The sequence below is a fragment of the Cibotium barometz genome, chromosome 29, assembly GCF_041138505.1.
Source record: "Cibotium barometz isolate CiBa-2024 chromosome 29, ASM4113850v1, whole genome shotgun sequence".
Classification (NCBI taxonomy): Eukaryota; Viridiplantae; Streptophyta; class Polypodiopsida; order Cyatheales; family Cibotiaceae; genus Cibotium; species Cibotium barometz.
In genome coordinates this window covers 51,373,348-51,398,681 of record NC_141074.1, presented here as the reverse complement: position 1 = coordinate 51,398,681, position 25,334 = coordinate 51,373,348, and the positions used below count along the sequence as shown (strand labels likewise).

General features: G+C 43.1%; 1 protein-coding gene across 1 annotated transcript; it reads left to right on the top strand.

The window, feature by feature from the left end:
* The first annotated feature begins 2,261 nt into the window (after positions 1-2,261).
* On the top strand, positions 2,262-24,062 carry LOC147622335 (uncharacterized). Its single transcript, XM_086823436.1, has 14 exons — positions 2,262-2,957; positions 7,971-8,108; positions 8,262-8,343; positions 8,473-8,549; positions 8,787-8,902; positions 10,770-10,908; positions 11,031-11,147; positions 11,413-11,504; positions 11,759-11,825; positions 22,769-22,847; positions 22,974-23,065; positions 23,245-23,388; positions 23,660-23,744; positions 23,853-24,062. Exons 1-13 carry the CDS (start codon positions 2,724-2,726, stop codon positions 23,690-23,692), a joined length of 1,410 nt encoding a protein of 469 aa, XP_086679562.1. The 5' UTR covers positions 2,262-2,723; the 3' UTR covers positions 23,693-23,744; positions 23,853-24,062.
* Positions 24,063-25,334: the final 1,272 nt, after the last annotated feature.

Genomic DNA, 25,334 nt, shown 5'->3' with positions numbered 1-25,334 from the left:
AAGCTGTTTCAGGTACCATATCTACCTAAAATGCCAACCATTACATTTGATGGTTCTTTCTTCTTCTCTTTATTGATTGTGTTGATGACTTTAGTAGGAAGATGTGGGTGCATTTTCTTTGGGATGAGGCTAAAGCCTTTTCAAAAGGCTAAAGCCTTTTGAAAATTTGAAATATGGCATAGCTTGGTAGAGAATGAGATAGGAAAGATGCAAAAGAAGTTTTGAACAAATTGAGGAGGATTCACATCTACATCAAGTTTTGAACGTATCGAGGAGGATAATTCACATCAAGTGAGTTCAATGCTTACTACAAGGAGCAGTGGGATCAAGAGAGATTGAACAATGGCTCAAACAAATTGTGTTGTAAAGAGACAAGAATCACACATTTGTGGAGATGGTGGGGAGTATGCTCAAAGGGAAATGAATGCATAATCTTTTTGGATCAAGGCTGTGAACACTACAATGCATATCTTTAATAGGAGTTACACAAAAACAGTGTGAAGGGCATGACACCCCAAGAGACTTATTCCGGTAAGAAACCTTTGGTTGCATATTTCAAGACATTTGGCTATGGCTGTTTCGTGTATGTTCTAGACTCATTTAAAACCAAGTGGGATTCTAAGAGCAAGAAGTGTATCTTCTTATCCTTTAATGAAGACACATCCATCAGTGGCAATACCACCTCCATAAGAGGTGGATTTATGAAATGATGAAGAAGAGAAGGTTACAACACCACATAAGGGGCCATATCCTAAATAGATGAAGCAACTCTTGAATGGGAAAGCTTTGTTGGCAATCACATAAGAACTTGCAACTATTTGTAGAATAGAGAAGAATAAGAGGGCCTTTACTCACATTGTTAATATGGCCTTGATGGGGCTGAGATAATGAAAATACAGGAGCCAACCAACTTGCAGGAAGCATTAGTAGCTTCGAACTATAAGTATTATTTTCTTACAAGTTTATCATAAGTTGTTGATTGATAGTTTATGATGATACATGTTAAAAGGAGATGAGAGATACATGTTAAAAGGAAATGAGAGATTGTGGAACTTCCTTCAGGGATTCCTTGTATAAACTTCTACAAGAGAAAGGATTTAAGCTATGATTTTTTATGCATGTGCTTGGAATGTTCTAGACTATTCCCCTTGATTACATTATGTGCTTGGAATGTTTTAGACTACTCCCTTTGATTACATTATGTTTTAGGGGGAGGGTGGCTTCTTGTGAAGCCACTCTTAAAATCAATTTGGTCTTTAAGGTCCACAAGAGATTAGTGCCAAAACTTGGGACTCACCCACACTTTGGCTAAGACATGGCTCACAAAGGGGTAGTTCCCAAGGATCGGCTTGAGTTGGGGCAAACGGTTTAGATAAGTCAAGGATACCGGTCTATTCACAAATGGAGCTTGCATCTTTGATCTAACACTCACTCGTATCTTTGAGCTCATGTATGGCTTTTGAGTGCTTTTGTTGATTTTGATCCAGCCAAGCTGCCCATAGCTGATTGTACCACATATATTTGAAAAGCTAATTTTGCAAGACTTAAACCAACTCTAGATGCTTCCCGCCTTATACCTTCACAAATTTAGCTAACCAAATTTGTTGATAGGACCCTCAACAAAATTTTGATTATTGTGTCATATGAGTTAACTAGGCTGGTAGACACCCAAACCTTTCACCCTTGGACTTGTCACCCCACGGATTATTCCACCTCAACTAGGGGGAGAGGCCATTTGTGAACCTAGCCTAAGCCTATGCAAGGTTGGCGACCCATCTTCTCTGGCAAAAGGTTATACGGTGGCCTTTCTCGACCGTAATGGGTCGTGGGGAGGTCAAGATGGTGACAGGCGAGGCTTTCTCTTGCAAGCACGGTCAGCAGGCCAGAAGGGATGGCGACTTGCTGCTCAATCATATGAAGACAACTCAGCAGGCCGCAACTACTCTAGAATGCTAAACAGTCCATGAGGTGACATGTCAACGTCCTAGAGTATTCTCCTATCAGATGCAGCCTCGACCGACTCACGACCAATACGGGAGTGTAGCAAATGGGACCATTACGGGAGTGTAGCAAATGGGCATTGTCCATGGCATGTGTGTACACTCCCTTGGAGTCTAGCAAGCTTCGTAGCAAGGGAAAGTTCAAGATCACTAATTCTTGTATTTATTTATGTTAGCCATAGCTCCTCTTTGTGGTGAAACTTTATAGCTCCCCTTGTGGTCGTAAAAGAAGCCCTTTTCTTAACTCGATGGTAAAAGGGAGGGAGGGATATACACTCGCAAAAGCATGCAACGCTGGAGCAGTTAATGCTGTGAGCTCACGCGACTTGTTACTTGTCCCTTCAAAGCAAAAGCTTTCTTTCAGCATCACAATTACCGTCCATATCCAAGCTTTTACTGATCGTTAACTGCAATTAGCTGCAACATCGCCTTTCCATGGAGCAATCTAGCGATTAGCGCAGTGGTTTTGCTGATGCCAAAGTGTTGCTTTGGCTCTTGATCCCATCAAAGCCAAGGAAAATGCTTTCAATTGGGCGCTTAATTCCGTCGAAAACAGGAAAATGCAGTGTTTAGGGGCCTTAATTGGGTCTAATTAGTTCCATCAAGCCCATTGATGGGATCTAACGCAGCAACTTTCTTACATACATAGCAATGCATGCTTGAGCACTCGGTTGGATCCCATTGAAAAAAGGGGGTCAGAGTTTTGCAGTTTCGTGTGAGCGGATGGGTGAAGATGATGAAACTTGCAATGCCAAGCAGGGCCAGGACGTGGAACACGATGAGATGGAAGAGGATTTGGAAGCCAGCTCTTCATCAAACCATGACTTGGTTGAAGAAGGAGAAGAAGCCACACAGCCCCTCTTGTCAAAAAATGTGAGCTTGCCTTCTTTGATCCTCGAGCAGCCCACGAATCAGCGACTAGCATCTCTCGACGTTTTCCGGGGCTTAACTGTCGTGGTAACTACATACCCCTGACCTCCTCCCACATTTCATTGCATATGGCATTTCATCATGTGCATACGTCACATCACATTTTGCTAGTGCTTTTTTTGATTTCATCTTGCACATCCTTCAGTACTCATGCACATACTTCACATGCATCACAATCACTAGAGCTACTTGCAGTTTCATCATGCATACTTCACATTCATCACATGGCCAGTTCCATTTGTGTGATTACATTATGTACATAGATCACATTTGCCAAGCCCTTTGTCCTCCTTTTTTAGTACATGGTATGCTGCATTGGTTGGCTTTGCCAGCCTTGACCATGGTGGCATCTCCTTTGCCTCAACTGCAGTGACTTGTCAAGTGCTGGGTCCTTCCCCTCAAACGCAGCAATAGAAACTCAGCACCTTGCTTTATGCACGAAGATGTGAATGCAAAGGCAGAAATGATTTTGTATGTAAATCTCGGTTTTCTCTTAAATACTGATGATATTAGTCAGAATCATGCACATGAATGGTGCATCGCAAAGAGGGAGGCAAATTTTATAAAAGTGGGCTGATCAATGCTGAAAAGTTGTGGAGACTGGATTGATAGGAGGAGGCTGCTGCCATGAGTATCCATGCGTGTGTGAAGCCCCTCAGGGCTAAAACTGGCTGTTCCAGTCAGTCTACCAGCCAGCCCAACATGCTGGTCTGCCATGTGGGCATTTTCAGCCTGCCCAAGCTGCCTGCTTACCCCAGAAACTTGCTCTGTTTTCTGCCACGTTGCTGTGGCTAATGTGTTGCATTTTTTTTCCCAACTAGAATTGCAGCTGCCTCTACTGTGTTGCCTTTTGTTAATTACAAGCTCATATTAAAATTAGAAAACACACATCTCTGCAGCTTCCTTTTTAGGCACGATCAACGATTCCCAGGGTTCAAACCCTTGCAACATCTGCACGAGGGCTCAACAAGCTTGAGGTCAGTGTCATACTAGTCCATATGAATCAAAACTTGACAATGTTTTTCAAAGATTGAATTGAGTGTTGCAGTCAGCCAACCATGAAAATGGAGAGATCATAGAGTGAACAGTTAGTTGGGTTGTTTACATGGGTTGTAAGAAGGGGAGGGTACCACACACCCTGAAACATCATTCACTGGTCATAGGAACAGAAGCGGGAGACAACATGGAGCAATGGAAACCAACAATAGTTTACCTGATGAAAAGGTGCGGAAATAAACTAGGATTGTGTGGCTGGGTCCAATGAGTGTAAGGAGATCTTTTATGTGGACATGGTGCTCACAAGCAATTGGATTAACAGCAAGTTCACAGGGAGAAAAAGGCAGTCCAAAAGGTGCTCAAGTGTAGAGCCAGTTAGCCAATTGGAAAGTACCTTTATGGCACAAGAAGGCAGCCCCAATGTGCAGATCTCAGCCATTCAAAAGTATTGGGACAACAGTAACCTTTTGTTCATGCATGTAGCTTAACGCTAGCATGGTGGGAGTGAGAATTTGAGTTTAGATTCAAGTTCAGCATTGTACATTCATGTTTTGCATAGAGAAGATTAGGTCAACTCTCGGTCTATCGGTGTATCTGCAGCATTAAGTCATTAGCATTGATTAGCATCTAAACGGCATGTATTTGCGTTTTTCAAGTCATGCTTTGGCTTAGCATGTTACAAATAAGTTAGCTTTCTCCTCTAATTTTGTCCCTTGGGGATTGGAGGGGTCACTCTAGTATTCATAGCAGTCAATGAATGAAACTCTTCAACTGCCTTGCAAACCTTTCATACTCTTAGATATTGTACTGGAGCAGGTTGCAACTTTTAAGCTGAAAAAGCATTGCCATGAACAGAGCAAGAAAACATTCTATTGTTGTTCCGGCTGCTTTCGAGGACTGAATTTGCCACTTTTTGGGCTGGTTCTCTCTTCAAGTTTGGTCTTCTCTCCCTTGGCTAGCTGCTTCAAAACAATGGTAGAAGTTGTACAATACACACACACACACACACACTATATATATATGTGTGTGTGTGTGTGTGTGTGTGTATCCTGTCTGTAAGCTTCCGCATGTTACAGCCAGTCGGAGCGAAGGGCAAGGTGGAAGGTGAAGATCAAGGGTCATCTTCGAGATGAGAGTCACCTCAGCCAAGTGAAGGTCTCCAAGGTTAACTCAGCCCTGGTTATTTACAGCCAGCAGTCAGTCTCTCTACTCATTCAAAAAAGCAGGGGGCCCTTCAGAGGGGATTTGGGACCCAACACTCTGTTTTTTCTCTCTTCTCTCTGTGCACTCTTATTCTCATTACATTGTGCTATACATCGTCAAGAAAAAAGGTGCTGAAAGTTATTTATCAAAGTATAATCCTCGTCCTTAAGCTTCTGCATGTTACATCCCAAGTCGCGAACTAATCCTTGGAACAAATCTTGAAAACTCGTGCCATGTACGCCACAATGAAAAATGCAGATTTGCTGCTTACTAGCTAGACCAAGACTTTGCATGGACTCTCCATGGCTGAGAACCTAAACTACATGCATGCATGGCTTTCTAGCAAAGACCTATGCTCACATACCAATTTTACATGCTAGCAGATGTGTGCTTGATTAAGTGCTGCAATGAACAATGCTGATCAAGATGCACAAACTGAAAACGCACAAAATGAATGGAAGAGATTCACGTAATCTATTGTATATCAACTGAATGAATGAATATATACAATTTACTCATATCTTGAATGATGTGCAATAACTATTGATGCATACTACTGAATTTAATGATTGCGTCAAAGTTGTACAAGGTTGAAACCTGTTGTCACTTATGACTGCACTCTGGTCGTCCAACCTTTTGCAAGCCCAAAAATCATATCATAAAAGTCACCAAATGCATTCATACTGGGCTAAAAAGGTGCCCAACCCTTGGGCCCTTTGCTGCCAAAATGGTTTACGCATGCTTAGGTGGCCCAAATGGCCCAAAACTGCTCATAATAGCCTGATAATGTAGACGTGGCACCCAATCAGTTGATGCCTCATGGTCTAGACTCATCCCTAGGCCCTACTAATGGATGTGCTCTTATGTGATGATTAACTCACTCTCATATATAGCCAATTGCTGGATTTTGCTCAATCCAACAAATAATGTTACCCATGCAGTAATTATCCTATCCCTTAGCCAGTTCATGCCAAGGATGTAACATACGTGGCACCCAATCAGTTGATGCCTCATGGTCTAGACTCATCCCTAGGCCCTACTAATGGATGTGCTCTTATGTGATGATTAACTCACTCTCATATATAGCCAATTGCTGGATTTTGCTCAATCCAACAAATAATGTTACCCATGCAGTAATAATCCTATCCCTTAGCCAGTTCATGCCAAGGATGTAACATTTGGTACCTTTGTTAGTAGGTAGTAGAAAGAAACCAATTGTGATGCTGATGTCAGGGTGCACCTTCAGAAGCCGGGTTCATTAAAATGCTAGCACAAAAACGAGATTAGAGGAAGACTAAGAGGCTCCCAGCATAATCTACTATATCACTGAATTGAATATAGTTTACAAATGTACAAAGAATTTTGCTAGCTATGCTAAGAACTGAATTGTCTACTAAGTTGGAAGAGCATGATTGTGAACAAAGTAAGAAAGTCTTAAGCACTCCTCTCCCAATCATTGTAATCTGATGCAATAGGAAGGCATGGAGTGGTTTTTGTTACTTACTGTTGTCAGGCTGCTTGTGAGGGCTGAATCTACTGCTCTTTGGGCTGGCTCTACCATTCTTCAAGTTTGTTTTGGTCTCCCTTGGCTGGCTACTCAAAAAGGCTTGTAGAAGATGTTAGAATGTGGAGAGGGGTTTTAGTTGCATTATCTGTTCTTAGCATTAATTGCGTTCACATTTGTTTTTGTTTGGTGGTGTGTCTACTGTTGCACCCATCTTGGGCGCTTTGCCTCACACTCAAAGATTGTTTTGTCTCTTTAATAGATTAGTCCTTAAAACATGGGCTGATTCCTAAGCTGAAGAGTAGCTTGTGCATGTGGCCCGCAGTGAGAGGAAGGGTGGGGGTAGGTCAAGGATGGGGGAGAAGGGGCGTGGGAGTGAGATCCCATTGAGGGTGTGCTTTGTAACTTTTGCAAACTCCTAAGCTCCTGTATGTGTGATGTTTACTGCCATCTTAAGTGACTTGGGTTAACTTTGTTGCGGTAAGAACTGCAGTATAACCATTGAATCAGAGCTGGTTTTGGACAGGTAGTGTTGAGCCTTTTAGAAGAAGTTTTGTTGTTCGCTTTGAGGGTTCTCTTATGAGTTTTGTAGCTGCTTGTGTCTTACGTAGCTTTTCTGGTCTTATTATAGCATGGCAAATTTACCTGTCAGTTTGTCTTCTCTTGGCCTTGCAAAGCAAAATCAAGCTTAATTCCTTTCGTCAAAAGCATACTCTTCTAAGCAATTAATGTATTTCCTTATATTAGACAAGAGTTCGAGGAGTCCAACGTTTCATGGTTGATGCTTAACCCGTCTGTGTAAGTGCATGTGAATCATAGAACGAAGGAAGCAAGGGAATACTTGAACTAACTCACAAGCACACACAGATACCTAATGTACTAAGGGTACTTGCTGGATGCTGGTCGGCCAGCTGACAATCTACGTGAACAGCTTCAGGGGTGCCCACACATGGGCACCCTGCTCAGACAATGCCCAACCTACCTGTAGACTGCCCTGATTGCACTTTACAGAACCTAGACCAGCTCGCAGATTGTGTGTGATCGGGCTCCAAACACTTTGTCCTTGGCCAACCCATCTCTGATGGCGGCTGCCTGCCTGGTTCTTGTGTCCAGACACTTGAACCCTGCCTTATCTGAACCGTCTGGACACTATCTGGGGCAAGGTGTGTGACAGTTGACCACGGAAAGGTTTTTTTAGTACATCATCATTCTCAAGCTCTTCAAGTTTAATCATTCTAGGGAGGCAAGTTGAGTATCTAATTCAAGCATCTTGAAAGGAAAACGAGCTTGAATGTTTTCATTGCAGTTCTAAGACTTGGCTTTTTATTGTTTTGTAGGCAATGATATTGGTAGATTATGGTGGCGGGATATGGTGGGGAATAAACCATGCACCATGGAATGGGGTTACATTTGCAGACTTTGTGGTGCCTGCTTTCCTCTTCATTGTTGGTGTTTCTCTAGCTTTGACTTACAAGGTATGCTAGACTGACTCATTTAAAGGCTTGGGAACTAATGAAGGCTTTAGATTCACATATATTAATATGTCAAATCTCCTTTCTAGACAAGGGCACATGCTCGTGTTGGTATCTTAGAGTGTGTTAATGGAGTGGTTTTATCTTGTTTTGCAGACATTAAACAGTAGGAGAAATGCTGCTTGCAACATAATTTTAAGAGTTTTCAAGCTTTTCGGTTTGGGCTTGATACTTCAAGGTACATTTCCTCATATAGTGGGCTGCCTTATATAAATCCCTGCGTTATGGCTTACTGTCCCTTGGAGTGAAAGGCTCCTGTTTTGAAAATGAAGCAAGATATTATGGTGATGATGCTTGCTTTTTGTAGGAGGGTATTTGCATGGTGTAAAAGATCTCAGCTATGGTGTGGATATCCAGCACATGCGCATCATGGGAGTTTTGCAGGTTCTTCCCCTTCTCAACTCCATGTCTTGTTGTTGAGAGTAGCATTCATCATTTATAACCAAGTAAAAATTTTCAAGCTTGTTGAACCACTTGTATCACTTTAAAGATAATTCTGTATAGGCCTCATTTGTAAGGCTATAGGACCTTTATACTTCTCCATGTTTTTTGTAGCTTATTTCTTTTTAGCATCAGTCACTATTGATAACGAGGCTCTCGTCATGTGCATTTGTGCTGCAGAGAATCTCTATTGCATATGTGATTGTGGCCTTTTTCGAGATCTGTTCATCAAGACAAAACATCGTGGATGCTAATGAGAGCTTTCTTGGTATCATCAAAGCATATTGCTGGCAATGGTGAGTGTGTACCATGAATGCTGAAATAATTAGCCACAGAGAAGAGGTTTTATGCAGTGTTGTGCCATGAATGCTGAAATAATTGACCACAGAGAAGAGGTTTTAAGCTGCAAGTTTAAGTGTATATTGAGGTGCTGTGTTACAAGTTGTTTCACAAGCATGGCTTAAATGATATGTTAGTCAGAGGACAATGATGCAATCTATGGTCATGTTGGATTGAATGATTTTATAGTGCAATTGTTCTCCACACTCTTCGTGTGCCTTGGCTGCAGCGCCACTCTGCTGTTGATATTTTTTCCCCTTAAAAAGAGAAAAAATACGTCTGAGGAAACAAATAGCAAGCCTCCTGTGCTGTAATTATGTAGAAAACAGCTGAAAAGATTTTAACCACCAGTGTTGGTGGCTCTGGAGTGCTCCCGCTAGCCCCTGCAACAGCCCCCCGCCTACTTAGGCTGGCTTCAGACGTTGGCGGCAGCCAGCTCTCAGCACAAGTATGCCGCCCCTTCCCAATTCACATGCAGCGGCCCTCCTTGCTGAGTTCTGATGAGGTGGAATGGCAGATTCGAGACGTGGCACACTCATCTTGGCTTCTTACAGTGGCGGCTGAACCTTGCTTGTGGCCGGTGGAGTGCCGGGGGGTTGAGGCCGGTCCTCCTTGCTGTGCCGTTGACAGAGAGCTCTCCAATCTTCCTGTGCCAACTCACACGCAACGCCCCTGCCCTGTGTCTTTTTGTTGTCGCTGCCGTTCTGTCTGAACCCAGCCTTAAGTCTGTGCACAACCCTCTGCTGCACACTAGCCCTTCCCTGACTTCGCCTGCTCTCCCACTTCTCTCTGGTACCCCCTCCACACCGCCCCCACTCCCCCAAAACCGACCGCCTGTTTTCTCTTCGCCCTCTTCAGCCTGATCTCCCCACCTTTTTGCACTGATCCCGCCAGCAGCCCTCTGATCAGGCCTCAAGCTGCCCACTTGATCCCTCACCTTCGCCCTCTGACTCTTCCGTTAGTCCACCCTGCCTCTTTCCCTTGTTTCAGTTCCCCCCTCCTTTTCTTCCCAGTTTTTTTTTTGTGCTTTTTTGGCAGTTGATTGGCAGTCTTTGGCTATTTCCCCTGAGGACTCCATGGCAGCCCCTTCATCCACCCCATCCGAAGCTGCACCAAATCTGTATCATGCAAAAAGTCGGTGAGCTGGGCAATGATGGTGTAAGTGGGGCAGAAAGATCAAGAGTGGAGACTTGGAGCTGGAGATGACCTTGATAAACATTATCTAGGTCATGGTGGTGGAAGTGGATCTCTGTGTAGGCGGAAATGAGTCTGTGAGGGGGCTGTTTGGGAAAGATAACTGAGATAGTGAATGACAAGCAAGTGTGATCTGCACCAATTGGGGAGGGAGAGAGAGAGAGAGAGAGAGAGAGAGAGGTCGAGGATGTGCATGATTAAGGCCACCTATCAAATAGTCAACTGCACAGTAGAGCCCCCTTTATGTGGAAAACATGTGAGACCTCCCAATTGGGCATGTCGTTATATAGGATGAGCCATGTGCGGTGCCCATCTTCAAGAAAGACCTGCCAAAAAAGGTAGTATTACCGGAGTCCTGTGATGTTCTCTGAATACCCATGTCCCCAGGATCCAAGTCATTCAGGATGGGGTGTCAAAGTCAAACAGCCTGATCTGATTGTCCCCAGTCCGTGCATTGGAAGTCCCCAAGGAGGAGGATGTCCCCGAACGTAGAGAATTCTGGGCATAGAGAGAGAGAGAGAGAGAGAGAGAGAGAGAGAGAGAGAGAGAGAGAGTTATCATTATTTTCCCATATCATGGTACGTCTATGAGGGCCAGACATGTGAAATGGTACTCTTTGTTTTTGTTAAGGGTTGCTGCAGTTGTGCTCATTTGCTTGTATGCTGGACTCCTGTATGGGCTCTATGTACCTGACTGGCAATTCGAAGCACCTGCAGATCCTAGTTCTGTGGACACCAATGTGGCATCAGCAAATATTTCCTTGCTTCAGGTATGATGCTTGTCAATATAAATCCTAAACACATACTGTCAAGGGCATATGATGCTTGCCAATATAAATTAGTGTTGATACTGCCAGAGTTGATACCAACAAATGCATGGCATGGCGTGCAGGTACAATGCAATGTTAGAGGAAACATAAGTCCAGCTTGCAATGCAGTCGGTTTTGTCGACCGCTCTGTGCTGGGCCTCTCTCATCTATACAGGCATCCAGCTTACAGAAGGACCAAGGTTAGACCTTAATAAACTGTGGGTTTTGTTGCCTGGCCTGAAGAGAGGTTTTTCTGTGTATAGCTTGTAGAGATCCTTTTGAGATGTATCATTCCCACCCAGTGAGGCCTGTACCAGATGAGTCCAAAAATTCTGAAGTGCTCATGTACACCTGTCATTTGTCAGCTCCATACCCACACCGTACCTATGTCCTGACGATGTCAAAGCAAGTCGTCCAAGATTTTGATATTCATCATGTTGCACTGAACCGGTTGTTTTGTCACAGGCATGCAGTGTGGACTCCCCTTATGATGGCCCTCTCCCTGAAGATGCACCTGCATGGTGCTTGGCACCATTTGATCCTGAGGGCCTTCTTAGGTTCTCTCTCTTTGCCTTCAAACTGTGTATGCATACGACTACATATCCAAATAGTGTTTCCTGGATGCCTGTTCTCCACTTTTTCTGAGAACTTAAAACTCATGTCTGTTATATCCCTCACAAATAATGTAAAGATCAATTTGGTATTTGAATCCGTTCCTTGCAATAAAGGAAAAAAAAAAGTTCTCTCTTCTAAGTTCTACTAGCTCATGCTATATGATGACATTCTCCTTTGTCTCTTCAATTTTTCCCAGCTCATTGCCAGCAGTGGTAACCTGCTTCATTGGAGCTCACTATGGTCACATTTTACTGCTAGTTAAGGTGAATATTAGCACACATCCACGCAACTGAAAGTTTCTTTTAGGGATTGTTCACATTTTTTGAGAGCATACCTTCAAAAGCAGGATCAAGGGTGCATTTGGAGAGAGAGAGAGAGAGAGAGAGAGAGAGAGAGAGAGAGAGAGAGATTAACATCTTCGAAAGACCCAGAGGGTCTATGAGATCAAACAGGTAGTACAATGTATCCATGACAAATGCTGAGCCATGGAAAAAAAGAAACTATGTACGAAACTAGCTACATAGGCTAAAGTATGAATGTGATGCTACATGATGAAAATGTGTGATCATACACTGATACCATCCTCCAGAAATTAGAATAGAACGCAAAGCATAGCATCTCCCCTCTATGATGGGAGCTCGCCATATCGTCAAAGGATATCTTGGATCTGTAGCTTCTGGGTGGAGGGATGAGGTGTGTGAGGTCTGGGATGTCTGGTTCTCAGAAGTGATCAGACCAAAAGGTGATACAATACTCCCATGGAAATACGATGGCGTAGAGAAGAGAAGAGAATATAAGAAAATTCAGCCATCCATCTCTCTTGTGTGCTTGTCTAATCTTGTGGGTGGTGTTGTCAAACAAATCTGTGATGAGAGTGTGAGATGAGTCCTGCAGAGTCTGTCTCTCAGAGTGCTGCCTCAATACTGCCTCTCTATGGCGTCTGAGATCCATCAGGAACATGCCTAGTTTGAGATGAGTCCTGCAGAGTCTGTCTCTCCCTCAATCCTGCCTCTCTATGGCATCTGAGATCCATCTGCCTAGGCATCTTTGATCCTCATATTGCATCACCCACGAGAGTGGACTGAAACCATCTTGGAAGAGACAATTGAACTTCCCTCCACTTCTCCTGTAGTGGATACCCTGCATATCCAGTCCTCCCATGATATGTGCTTGGCTTTACAAGTCTCCCCACTCTAAGGCAGTGAGAGGATACCCTGAGGTGACCAATCGCTATTCGCATAGCATGCGACATGTGTGTCTGTATGTATCCCGGGCTCTCAATGAATATTTCCTCTGAAACTCTCAAGAAGTGGTTTCTACAGAACTGGAACTTCCTGCTAAGCTGTGGCGGGGACACCCATTCCCGATGTATGTGAAGCCCTTGTAAATCCAACCGAATAACCCTAGGAAATCCAACCATATAATACGGTTGATCTCTTGCCGTGAGAGATCCAGATATGGGAATCCAAGCTATATGAAAAGGAGGGAGGCGGTCCATTTGCAGGCCATGTGTGTCAAACCACTCAACCACCTGGGAGTACCATGCTGGTGCTGGTTTACAACTGTCAATGTCTTCTAGATGTCCAGAAAAAAAAGGACAAAATGAACATGAAATAAAGTATGAAAGTACTGAGCTAGTGGGGGGGTGTGATGGATGGAGCACTATTGCTAGAGGCTCAGTATGCAACCTATATGCGTAGGGTATACAAGAATGCAATGCAGATCTGTCTAGCTCCAACCAGTGCCATAATGGGGAATGCCGTTAAGGCATATGAGACAAAATACATCATCATGAAGACCTACAGGTTACATTACATGCTCGTGAACAAAATAGAAAAAAAGAAAAGTCCTAAAGATTCCCATCACTGTGGTGTTTGTTGAGTGCGCGAGAGAGTGCCTAGGAGCAAGGGAATGCAGTAGGAAGAGATGCGCTGGCTGATTTGGGCTGTGTGTGCAGGCTGAGAGATGGAGAAGAGAATGCGCAGCGAGAGAGAGAGAAGGCTCGTTGAATTTTGGAGAAAACCCACGCTACTTCTAGTGTTCTCTTTGTTTTATTATTATAAGTGACCTTTTAAAATGGGCCAGGTTCAACGTGAACCTGGCCAAAGAATAAAAATAAGGTACAAACATGTACAGAGGGGTTATTTAGGCCTTTATACCCAACAATCTCCCACTTAAAGGCATAAATGACGCCTTTAAGCTATACTATGCAATGCTCATGTTGAGCCTTAGCAAGACTCTTGGTGAGAACATCTGCAGGGTTATCCTGTGTTTTGATCTTAGTCAAAGTGACTAGACCATCCTCCAATACCTGACGTATGAAATGGTACCTCACATCAATGTGCTTGGTACGAGCATGAAACATGGCATTTTTGGCCAAGTAGATAGCACTCTGGCTATCACATCCCAACACTGGAGTACTAGCAGGCATACCAAGCTCCTCTGCAAGCCTGCCTAACCAAATAGCTTCCTTGGAAGCTTCAGTGGCTGAAATATATTCAGCCTCAGTAGTACTTAGTGCCACAATCCTTTGCAGCCTAGAACACCAAGAAACTGCTCCACCAGCAACCGCAAAGACATATCCACTGGTAGACTTCCTAGTGTCCAAGTCACCTGCCATGTCTGCATCACAGAATCCCTGCAACTTTAGGTCACCTTTCCCATAACAGATACACTTTGATTTTGTACCTTTCAAATATCTAAAGATGCATTTGACAGCTTCCCAATGTGCTTTGCCAGGATTTGACATGTATCGGCTAACAACTCCCACTGCATGAGCAATATCTGAACGAGTAGCAACCATAGCATACATAAGAGAGACACAAGCTGATGCATATGGAACTTCCTTCATCGCATTAATTGCCATCTCATCCTTTGGGCTGCCAGCTTTGCTAAGCTAAGTGTATGGAGGCAATGGAACTCCAAGAGGCTTAGCTTCAACCATATTGGATCTGTCAAGTACTTTCGCAATGTACTTCTCTTGAGATAAGAAAAGCAATTTCAGCTTTCTATCTCTTTTAATCCTGTGACATGTGGGTGCTTAAGACCGTAGTAATCACAACCTTAGTCTACACTTAACTGCACTTAATGATGTTTAAGAGACAAACAGATATGTGTCAATGCAATGCAGCTATATTATATGAAGAATGCGGTTACAATGAGATCCAAATGGATCTATACTGCTGAATATGCTGCCTATATGCTGAATGAACTGGATGAACTGCTGTCCACTATCTTTCCCTTGTTTCGTGGAAGGAAACACTGAAGGGAGGCTTTGGAACAGATACTGAATGCTGATGGAATGATGAAACGCAGACCTGAGGGCTGAATCTGGACTGTATGCTGCTGCGTTTGCTGATTATGATGCTGATGGAGATGCGTTACACTTCTCAGCCTTCTTGGAGCAGAAACGCTGAGGGACTGAGTGCTGAATGGGTGATGCGTTAATCTATCTGCTGCTGCTGATGATATGTTGAACTGGTTACTGCTTATGCTGATGATGATGGGCTGAAAACGCATGATGAACAGATGAGGATGCGTTTCCCTTTATAGGCGGGTACTGATGCTGGTCGGCCAGTATTGCTACAGTCGGCCAGATGCTGTATGTCCACGACTGCGTAAATAATGCCAATCATAGCATAAATGCTAGTCGGCTGCCCCAAAAATGCCTATTAAAATGCATAAAATGCCTGAATAATGCCTGATAAATGCTGATAAAATGCCTGATGATATCTGTGATGCTAATATGATGCCATGTCAGTGTACACCTGACTGGTGTGCACGTGACAAATCCGCATGCCCAAAATATGCTCTGCTTCTCCCAAATCCTTCATAGAAAAGGCTGATTTGAGCTGAATTTTGAGAGCATCAAGACTAGCCTTATTTTTCCCACCAAGGAGCATGTCATCCACATAAAGAACAAGAATAATAGAGCTGCCATCCACATCCTTTTTCGTGTACAAACAATGATCTGCATGGCTGCGTTTGAACCCTTGAGAGAGCATAAAAGTGTCAAACTTCCTGTACCATTGACGTGGCGCTTGTTTCAAACCATACAAGCTTCATTTCAGTTTGCACACCAATTGCTCTTTACCAGGAACTACAAAACCCTCAGGTTGCTTCATGTAGATTTCCTCATCAATGTCACCATGCAGAAATGCTCATCTGACAACATAACATGATGCAAAGAAGGATCAAATCTTTGCGGTTGCCTTCTCCAACGAGTGGACCTTCGTACCCAATGATCTACATTCTCTGGCAATGGTTCCACATCAAAAGGCAACTCATTTTCAGCTCTATCATGCTGCTGAAAATCATTTTCAGCCAATGCAGGTGGCTGTCCATTCTCATTTGGAGCATAAACATCCTGTCCTACCTCTTCTGGCTCAAGGTTAACCGGCTGATTATCAATTTCAGCTTGTGGTAATGCATCATGAGGCTCTTTTTCAACTACAATAGGTGGCACAAGAGGCTGAAATTTGACTGTTTTCTTGTCAAAATCAGCATATGTTTCATTTTTGAGCAACTTTGCCTCATTGAATACTACATCTCGGCTGCGTATTACCTTTCTAAATTGCGGTAACCACACTCTATAGCCCATTTCACCTTCTTCTCCATATCCCAGGAAGACTCCTTTAATGGACTTCATATCTAGCTTTGTCCTCAAGTCATTACGTACATGAACAAAAGCCTCGTAGCCAAATACTTTCAACTACGCATTTCAGGTGTGCAAATCGGGATTTATGGTTTACATAGAAACCTCTGCTTCTTCTTCATCGGCAACAACCAATCTTAGTGCTCTTGGTTCCAACTGATCTTCCTACCTATACAGGATGGTCTATAACAGCCTCACTAGCTTGTAACCTACCTTCTCCAATTCACATAATGTATCTGCTCCCCTTGGTTCTCACTAGGACCCAAAGGCGTCAACAACCACAACCCTCGAAGCCTCAATTTGCAAAGTCTTCATCTCAGCCTACTACTATGGAGGACCAAACCAGCTTGGCAATCCAGCTCCAGCGGATTGGCAGCAGACTTTGCAGCAGATGCAACAGTAACTTCAAGAGTCCATGGTCACATTGGCTTCTCAAATCCAACGGTTGCAAACGGATCACCGTTCTCATATGAGTTCTGTACCAACTGTTGACATTACAATATCAGTACTAGACAATGAAGACAACATTCACCCTGAGGTGGAAGGTGACGATCTTAAGACTCTTTATCGTCTTTTGCAAGCTAATAAAACAAAGAAATTGGAAGTTAAACCCTCCGAGTCCTATGGAGGAGAACACAATAAGCGTACACTTGAACAATGGCTTTACAAACCTTACCGATGCCAAGAAGATTACATTTGCCGCATCCTTCCTTAAGGATACTGTCTTACTTTGGTGGCAACGGCGACAACATGTTGGAAAAACGGTTACGACGTGGGAAAAATTTGAGTGGGTCATTCGTAAGCAGTTTATTCTTGCCAATGCGGATTTTCAAGCCCGAACTCGTTTACGCCGCTTAAACCAAACATGTTCTTTGGCTTCCAGCATGACTTTAGAAGAACAGCGTTACAGCAAGATGATGTTGAAAAGACCTTGGATTCTTTATCTCAAGATGATGAGTCACTCACGATGGACTTCTTTGAACATATAGAGATTACAAAAGCAGATATAATCCTTGTTTCAATCTTACCCACATGGGATGACACAATTGATATCAAGCAAGAGGATGAAGTTTTCAACACTCTAGGGAATTTCAAGCATTCTTCTAACAACTTGGATAAGTACTTTACTACTATGAAGCGGAACACTTCAACAGATACTATTCAGGTATCATCGAGAGAATTCATGGTTGAATCTTCAGATTCTTCTACATCACACATATACATATATATATATACACACATATATATATACACAGATATATATATATATACATATATATATATATATATATATATATATATATATATATATATATATATATATATACGTACATATATATATATATATATATATATATTTATGTACGTATCTATTTATATACATATATATATATATATATATATATATATATATATATATATATATATATATTCTTATATACATATATTTTCATGCTTGCACCTTCGTAGCCATTTGATGCAAATATGAAAATCTAAGAGGTTTCCAAAGGGGATATCGCGTCTTTAGGCTATCATATATATATGTACGTATCTATTTATATACATATACATAAATATATATATATATATATACATATCTATTCTTATATACATATATTTTCATGCTTGCACCTTCGTAGCCATTTGATGCGAATATGAAAATCTAAGAGGTTTCCAAAGGGGATATCGCGTCTTTAGGCTATCATGACCAATTGCTCATATGCTTGTACCTGCATTTATATAGAAATGTAAAGCGTATATGTGGATGTGTATGTGTGTTTGTGTGTGTGTGTGTGTGTGTGCGTTTCTTCTTGCCATGGTGGTGGTTATGTTGGCTGTAGAAGCCCAAGAGTACGACTCTCCTCCACCCTACAAGTACGAGTCCCCGCCACCCCCGCCCTATGAGTACCTCTCTCCTCCACCTCCCTACAAATACATGTATAACTCTCCGCCACCCCCCTTGTACAAGTACAAATCCCTGCCGCCGCCATACATATACAAGTCGCCACCACCGCCGTATAAGTACCAAGTCAATCATCTTTAATGGTTGGTCTCTATAATTGGAGCCATTTGAGGAGCTATTTGAGGCAGCAGCCATCAGCTGTAACATCGGTTTGCAATCAGTAATTTGAAATTATTCTCTGTCTCTTCTTGCTAAGTTCTATGAAATTGTTGCCAAGGTGAAAGAAGAGATGAAGCAACACCGATGGGTCCAAGGAGATATTCCACCCAACAGCTTCAAATCCAAGAGATCCAGATACAAGAGTGCCCCTCCACAGGCAGTGGATGTGGAGAGCCTCTATACCGTCATAGATATAGAGGACCCACTTTGATCCCCTCACATTGAATTATTGCAGCATTGTACTAGTGGCAGTTACAAGACTGTTGTTTCTTCTCTCAGCTCTAGTTGGGTTTTTATCATGTTTTTTCCATGATTCTCTCACTTCATGGACACATCGTAACACTTTTGGTCTCACAGACCCTTTGGTATTTTCAGCTCTCCTAGTCGGGCCTAATGCAACAGTAGACTGATCTTCTCTTCAACAACCCTAGCTTGTTAAGCTCTTAGCTTAATTAGTTTGATTCTCAACATGAGCAACAAACTTCTCAAACACTGAGAATGTATCACTCTTCAAACGAAGAGGATAAACCCACACCTTACGTGTGGCATCATCAATAAAAGACACAAAATATTTTGCCCCTCCCAAAGAAAGCTGAGGCATCTCACATACATCTGTATGCACAAGCTCTAACTGAGCATCTTTCTGTCCAAGAGCTTTCTTGTGGGGGCACTGGAGTTGCCTGCCATATATACAATGCTCACAAAACTGAAAACTTGAGAACTTTAGAGAAGGCAAGTAACCAAAACGCGACAATTGCTCCATTCCTTTGACACTCATGTGTCCCAACCGGCTATGCCACATAGAGATTTCCGGCAGCTCGGTTGCATTTACATTAGCATGGTGACAAACATTAGCATGCATGAAGTAAAGAGTGTCCACCTTAGAGCCTCTGGCAACAACCAGTGAGCCCTTACTAATCTTCCACTTTCCACGACCAAATGTGGTAACATAATCAGCATCATCAAGCTGTCCAGTAGAAAGCAGGTTCTTCTTGATCTCAGGCACATGCCTGACATCATGGAGCATAAGCTGTGAGCCATCTGAAAACACAAGCCTCACATCACCTCTGCCAAGAATTTGGCATGCATGGTTGTCACCCAAATAAACTACTCCTTCATTGCCAGCAGTATACCCGACAAACAAGTCTCTGCAACCTGTGACATGAAAGGAGGCACCTGAATCAATAATCCATGAGTGCATACCATGACCATCTCCTGCAAGGAGTGAATGGGCATCAAGTGAAGACATGAATAGGACTTCATCCTCACTGTCACCTGCATGTGACACATTGACTTCTTCAATCTTGACTCCACTTTTGCCCTTTGGCTTTGCATCTTTGGCTTTGCATCTTTGTCAATGTGTCACCTGCATGTGACACATTGACTTCTTCAATCTTGACTCCACTTTTGCCCTTTGGCTTTGCATCTTTGGCTTCATCTTTGTCTTTGTCTTTTCCTTTGCCCTTTTCCTTTGCCCTTTTCCTTTTGATCGTTCTTCCATTTGTAGCATTGCTTTTTGAAATGTCCCTTCTTGCGACAATAATGGCATTCCAAGTCCTTTTTGGAGCGGGACTTGCTCCTTCCCCGTTCTTGGCTTTTACCCCTTTGCTGGGATCTCCCACGTGCATTCATTGCATTGGACTTTCCAACAGAGTTGTTCTTCCTGTTCATCTCCTCTTGAAGAAGAGCACCCTCCACATCTGCATATGACAGCATAGCATTTGAATTGCTAGTGGCTGTCCTGAATGTGTCCCAACTCTCTGGCAAGGTGCATAAGAGAAAGGTGGCTTTGAACTCATCGTCCATTGCCAACTTTTGATTGATGACGTGGTTGACAACACCATTAAACTCATTTAGATGGGCTGTCATAGACGCCCCTTCCTTCATTTGAAGACCTATGAGTTTCTTCAACCAATACACTTTGCTTGAGGCACTTTGCTGGGCATACAAGTCCTGCAATCTCTGCCACATTCCCCAAGCTGTCTTCTCTTCACATATGCTGAAAAGTAAAGTGTCTGACATAGACAACATGATGGTGGATCTTGCTAGCTCATCCATATCTTCCCATTCTTCAGCAGTAAGAGAAGCGGGCATTACACCCCTTTCTTTGATGGGCTTGTGCTGCTTCTTCTGGAGCAACACATTATAGCACTGGGTTTGCCAAATGTCATAATTATGTGAGCCTTCAAGCTTCTTGATGTGAAGCAATGAAGAGCTCTCACCTGTGGTTGCAATAGCAATATGCAACCTTTGACACAGTCAATGCCTGACTCCCTGCAAGATGTGCAAACACTGCACCAAAAGCACACAAAGTGCTCACAGTTGTTCTCCCAAAGTTTATCTCCCACTGCAGAAGCACGAATGCAACTCTCCTCCCACTGAATGTGATAAAATCACCAAAAATCTGGTTGCTGCAGATTTATGACAGCACCTTAGATGTGCTCTGTTCCCCTTCCAAAGTACTGTACAACAATACTAAGTGCTCACCAATGATGTACCAAATCTGTACCGGCAAGTACAGCAGCTGAAAATGAACCTTTTCCTCACTCAAATCAATGTACAGCCATGCCAAAACTTGTACAAAGTTGTACCAAATCTGTACCAGTAAGTACAGCAGTAATAAATGCTCTCCTGGCTGTCCAAATGAGTGAAAATCAGACCTTGAAAGTTCCCACCACTACATACAACAGTCCCGGACAGAAATTGGGCAAAAGCCCCTTGACTGCAAGTGGATTTCTGAGGATTCAAGGCATAAAAGTCTTCCCTGCTGCTTTGCCAAGCTAAACAAGCACAAAATCTTGAAAAGCCCCTTGATTCAAGATCAATTTCTGATCATGAATGGTACATTAATGCACATGAAGGCATCCAAAGTCTTCACAATTCTTCCCCCTGGCCACATATACATCCAATACATAAAAGCCCCTTGATTTACTAGCACATTGAGTGCTTGTTAGGCATCAACACATTGCCCAAAACATCAAATGCCAGTGCCTGCATGCAAATTAACCCAATTGGCACAAAAGCCCTTTGATTTGCACTCCAATTTCCTGCAATTTTGGCCCGAATGTGAGATTGCTCACATCATACAGCATGTATGAATGCCCAATGGCACAATTACATCAAATGCCCCAAATGTTGACACCCAATTTCCTGCCAATTGACCCAGAATGTGACCAATGTCACCCAATTGTTGCCAATTGTGCTCAAATCTGAGCCATTAGGACGTGTACCTGTTCAATTGATGAAAATGGACATGCAAATCCCAAAAAATATTGAAGCAAATACCTCTGAAGCGATGATCAATCAGTGATTTCTGTTGCAGGAAAGGGGGGGGGGGGGGGGGGGGGGCTTCGTATTTGCTGATTCGTGAAGGAGCTGATGCTGCTGTTTGCAAAGAGGACCCCTGTTTGCAGCGGCTGTGGAGAGAGGTGGTCAAGATGCCAATTCACAGTCGAGCTTGGGCTGGTCGAAGGCGTGGGCCCTGTTTGGGCAGGCGAGGACCAGACGGCGCTGCTAAACGCCTACGCCTCCTACGCTCGCAAGGCAAAGCTGGAGGCATTGAAGCAGTCACGCGGCCTCATAGGCTAGGCGGACGCCATTTTGGACGATACGAGCCTCGTTTCTCCCGCACGGCGCCCGAGTTGCGCTATCGAGGCCAGCGACGATGGAACAGAGCCTCTCCCACACGGCGCCCGACTCCTCCAGCTGCGCGCGAAACTCCTCAAGGCGGTCCTCAGGCTCCTCACGCTATCATGCAAAGCCTCCCCTTCGCGCTACGGGTGCTCGCCTGCATCCCAGAAAAGGGAGCAGCAGAGGAGGCGGCGAAGGAGGGCGGCGCCCTCAGCCGTGTCGAAGGCACCCTCGGAAAGCTTTTTCAGCGGACGCCTTTGGTTCTCCATCCACGCTCACCGCACCATCTTTGCTGGCTCGTGTGACGATCTGCAAGTCGTAAAAGCCTTCGCTTCACCCACAGCTGTACGACAGCAAGCTCTCCCAACCAGAAGCAGGCCGCCCTAGTAAAGCAGCTGTACTGCTGAGATTTAAAAAAAAACCCTTAAAAAAATGTAACCCTAAAACCAGAGCTCTGATACCAGTTGAAGGGAGAGAGTTAGGGTTTCATGTGGGAGACATACACAGAGAAGAAGAGAGAGAGAGAGAGAGAGAGAGACATGTGGGGATAAGTCAACTCACAATGTGAGTGTGTGACTCCCCTATCACACATGTATATTTGCACTAGTACACATAGTGCACTTAGTACATTAAAAGTACTAAGTGTTCTATGTACTATAAAACTTATGGGCTAGTACACACTATAAGGGTGGGCATAATGCCTTTACCCCAACATCATGGAACATAAAAGAGAGATTTGACTATGATTCTAAATAACATGAAGAAAATAGTTTGAAGTAAACTGTTTCTTCTTAAATCAGGGCCACAAAAGACAGCTTTGGCAGTGGACAACTACAGGATCTGTGCTTATATTGGTCGGTCTCATGCTTGACATTGCAGGTGAGAGGCTCTATTTTTGTCTGTCCCTTAGATTCCGTGAAGTGTGCCATATCTCTAACCACTTTTATTAAGTTACTCATGCCAAGGCTGTGGGATCTCATGCAGTTTATTTGTTTTTTTCCTTAGGAATGCCTTTGAACAAGCAGCTTTACACACTGAGCTATATGTTCGTGACCGGGGGTGCTGTTGCATTGGCTTTCGTTGTCACATATGTGATGGTAGGTATGCCTTTTCTATGTTAAAATATGCTTGACTTCGTCAGCGGGCCTTGTTCGAGTGGCTACCGAGAAGGGAGCATAAGTTCCATCCCCAACACCTGAAATATAATATATAACTCAGAAAACATGCATGCTTTTTAATTGAAGATTTATTATTCAAGCCTTTTTGTTTTGCACAGGTGGATGTTTATAAATGGAGAACTTCAACTGTATTGTTCAAATGGGTTGGGGTTCATTCTTTAATGATTTATGCCCTCTTTGCATGCGGTGTTCTGCCAATTGCCCTCCAAGGATTTTATTGGAAATCCCCTCAAAATAACTTGGTATCTCTCTCTCTCTCTCTCTCTCTCTCTCTCTCTCTCTCTCTCTGTCTGTCTGTCGAAAAGTAACCTTGGGGTGTGAGACATGCTTTGTTGTGAGTGCCATAGGTCTTATTTGGCCTCAAAAGATCTCTCTCTCTCTCTCTCTCTCTCTCTCTCTCTATGCGCGTGCGCGGGGGGGTCTGCCTTCGTATGCGAAGTCTTCATGCAATTATGTCTACTTTTTAAGGACTCGTTTTCTCGATAAATTTCATGACAACCTTTTTGTTGACAGATTCATATTATACTGAAGAGTCTTGGATTTTGAGGAGATAATGGGCATTCCCAGCCGATTTTTGGAACGTTGAAGCATGTAACTGGTATGTGGATTTGACTTCAAATATGATTATGATACCTTTAACTACTGCTAGATCATGTGGAGATGTAATGCATATCTCTCCTCTCAGATAGATAATCTTTTTTGTCAGGTGCCCAATTTTTTGGGTCTTTCTTTGCCTCTCCAGCACCTAATCAAAAATTTTGGGTCTTTCTTTTGCCTCTCTCCAGCACCTAAACAAATTTGAGTGTGTCATTATGAATACATGTACAAGGAGCCAATGATGTTATGCATCAAATCAATTTTGAGCACATGATTCAATCACCCTACATTCTTCTAATGAGCATGTAAATCTAGTTTTTACTTCTTTCAATGTTCGATTCATTCTATCATCAGCACTTCATTTTCCGGTGTGTGAGATGTAGCAATGTTTCTGAGTTATAGAAGCCACTCGGTCTCTCTCTCTCTCTCTCTCTCTCTCTCTCTTCGTTGTGCATGATAACATCATGTTCTTCTTTTGTGAGAATTGTATGATGACACCATTTCATGCTGTATTACTTCCATATGATAGACCCTTGTGAGGGGTTAGAAGTTCTCCATGATGATACGTACTTCTTTGAAAAACACGAGATGATGTTTTACCTTGGTTTACTTAGGTCTCTTAGACCCTCGTGGTTTTTGTTTACCCCTCTCTCTCTCTCTCTCTCACACACACACACACACACACATGAACCAAAATTCAAGAATCAAAGCAATCTACAAAAAGGAACATACTAGGTGAAGGAATTAAATGTCAATCAAATATAGGGTGGTAAAGATTATTTCAATTTAGAAAGCGCTGCTCGACAACTCTTCCAAGCCCGAATTATAGCAATTCTTGTAATAGCACAAGATAGGCACTTATTTTCTCATTGAAGCTGCTCAAAGTAGCTGTATACTAAACTAAGCTAACAAAACAAAGGATTCAGAAGTGGACTGTCTGTCCCTCCCAAAGCAGTGGCTCAACAGTTGATTGAAGACTTGAAATGGTCAGATGAGAGCTTCCCTAAAAGGGATTGAAAAGAGTGGGACATGCTTCAATGACACAGAGAAGCCCCAGTATATGTAGTGGATTGGAGCCAAGGACGTTTGAGTGGACAAATGAGGTTATTTTGCTGCCTATCTGTTGTATACATAGAATTATTTTTCTTTTGGCAGCTAGATTTTATTTTCTCGTATTAACTTGACATCCAATTTACTCATGGATCACTTGTGTAACATCTTTTTGGTCTCATGAACCCTTTGGGTCTTCTAGACACTAACAACATCTCTCTCTCTCTCTCTCTCTCTCTCTCTCTCTCTAGTTGGTGTTGCATGACTGCATGGCCTCCCTTGACACCTTACCACCATTTCAGTACCAAAGCAATCCACATGCACTTGCAGGCAAGAAGTGCACATACTCAACAAAGGTGATGTCTTGTAGATACACACGAGTAAAGACGAAACCCTCCTAAACGAGCTTATATCAAGATTGCTTCCTTGTATAAGCTCGTGATGATTGTTCTTATCCAGTTGCCATCTCCATGAGTCATATAGAAGTGTCTTTAGACTTATGAGTAGGCAACATCTATAACATGCATGATGTCAAGACTAA

Coding starts and splice junctions, on each gene's coding strand:
- LOC147622335 (XM_086823436.1), top strand. CDS start 2,724: ATGGGTGAAGATGATGAAACTTGCAATGCCAAGCAGGGCCAGGACGTG. Junction 2,958..7,970: donor TCCGGGGCTTAACTGTCGTG/GTAACTACATAC, acceptor ATTGTTTTGTAG/GCAATGATATTGGTAGATTA. Junction 11,505..11,758: donor GATCCTGAGGGCCTTCTTAG/GTTCTCTCTCTT, acceptor AATTTTTCCCAG/CTCATTGCCAGCAGTGGTAA.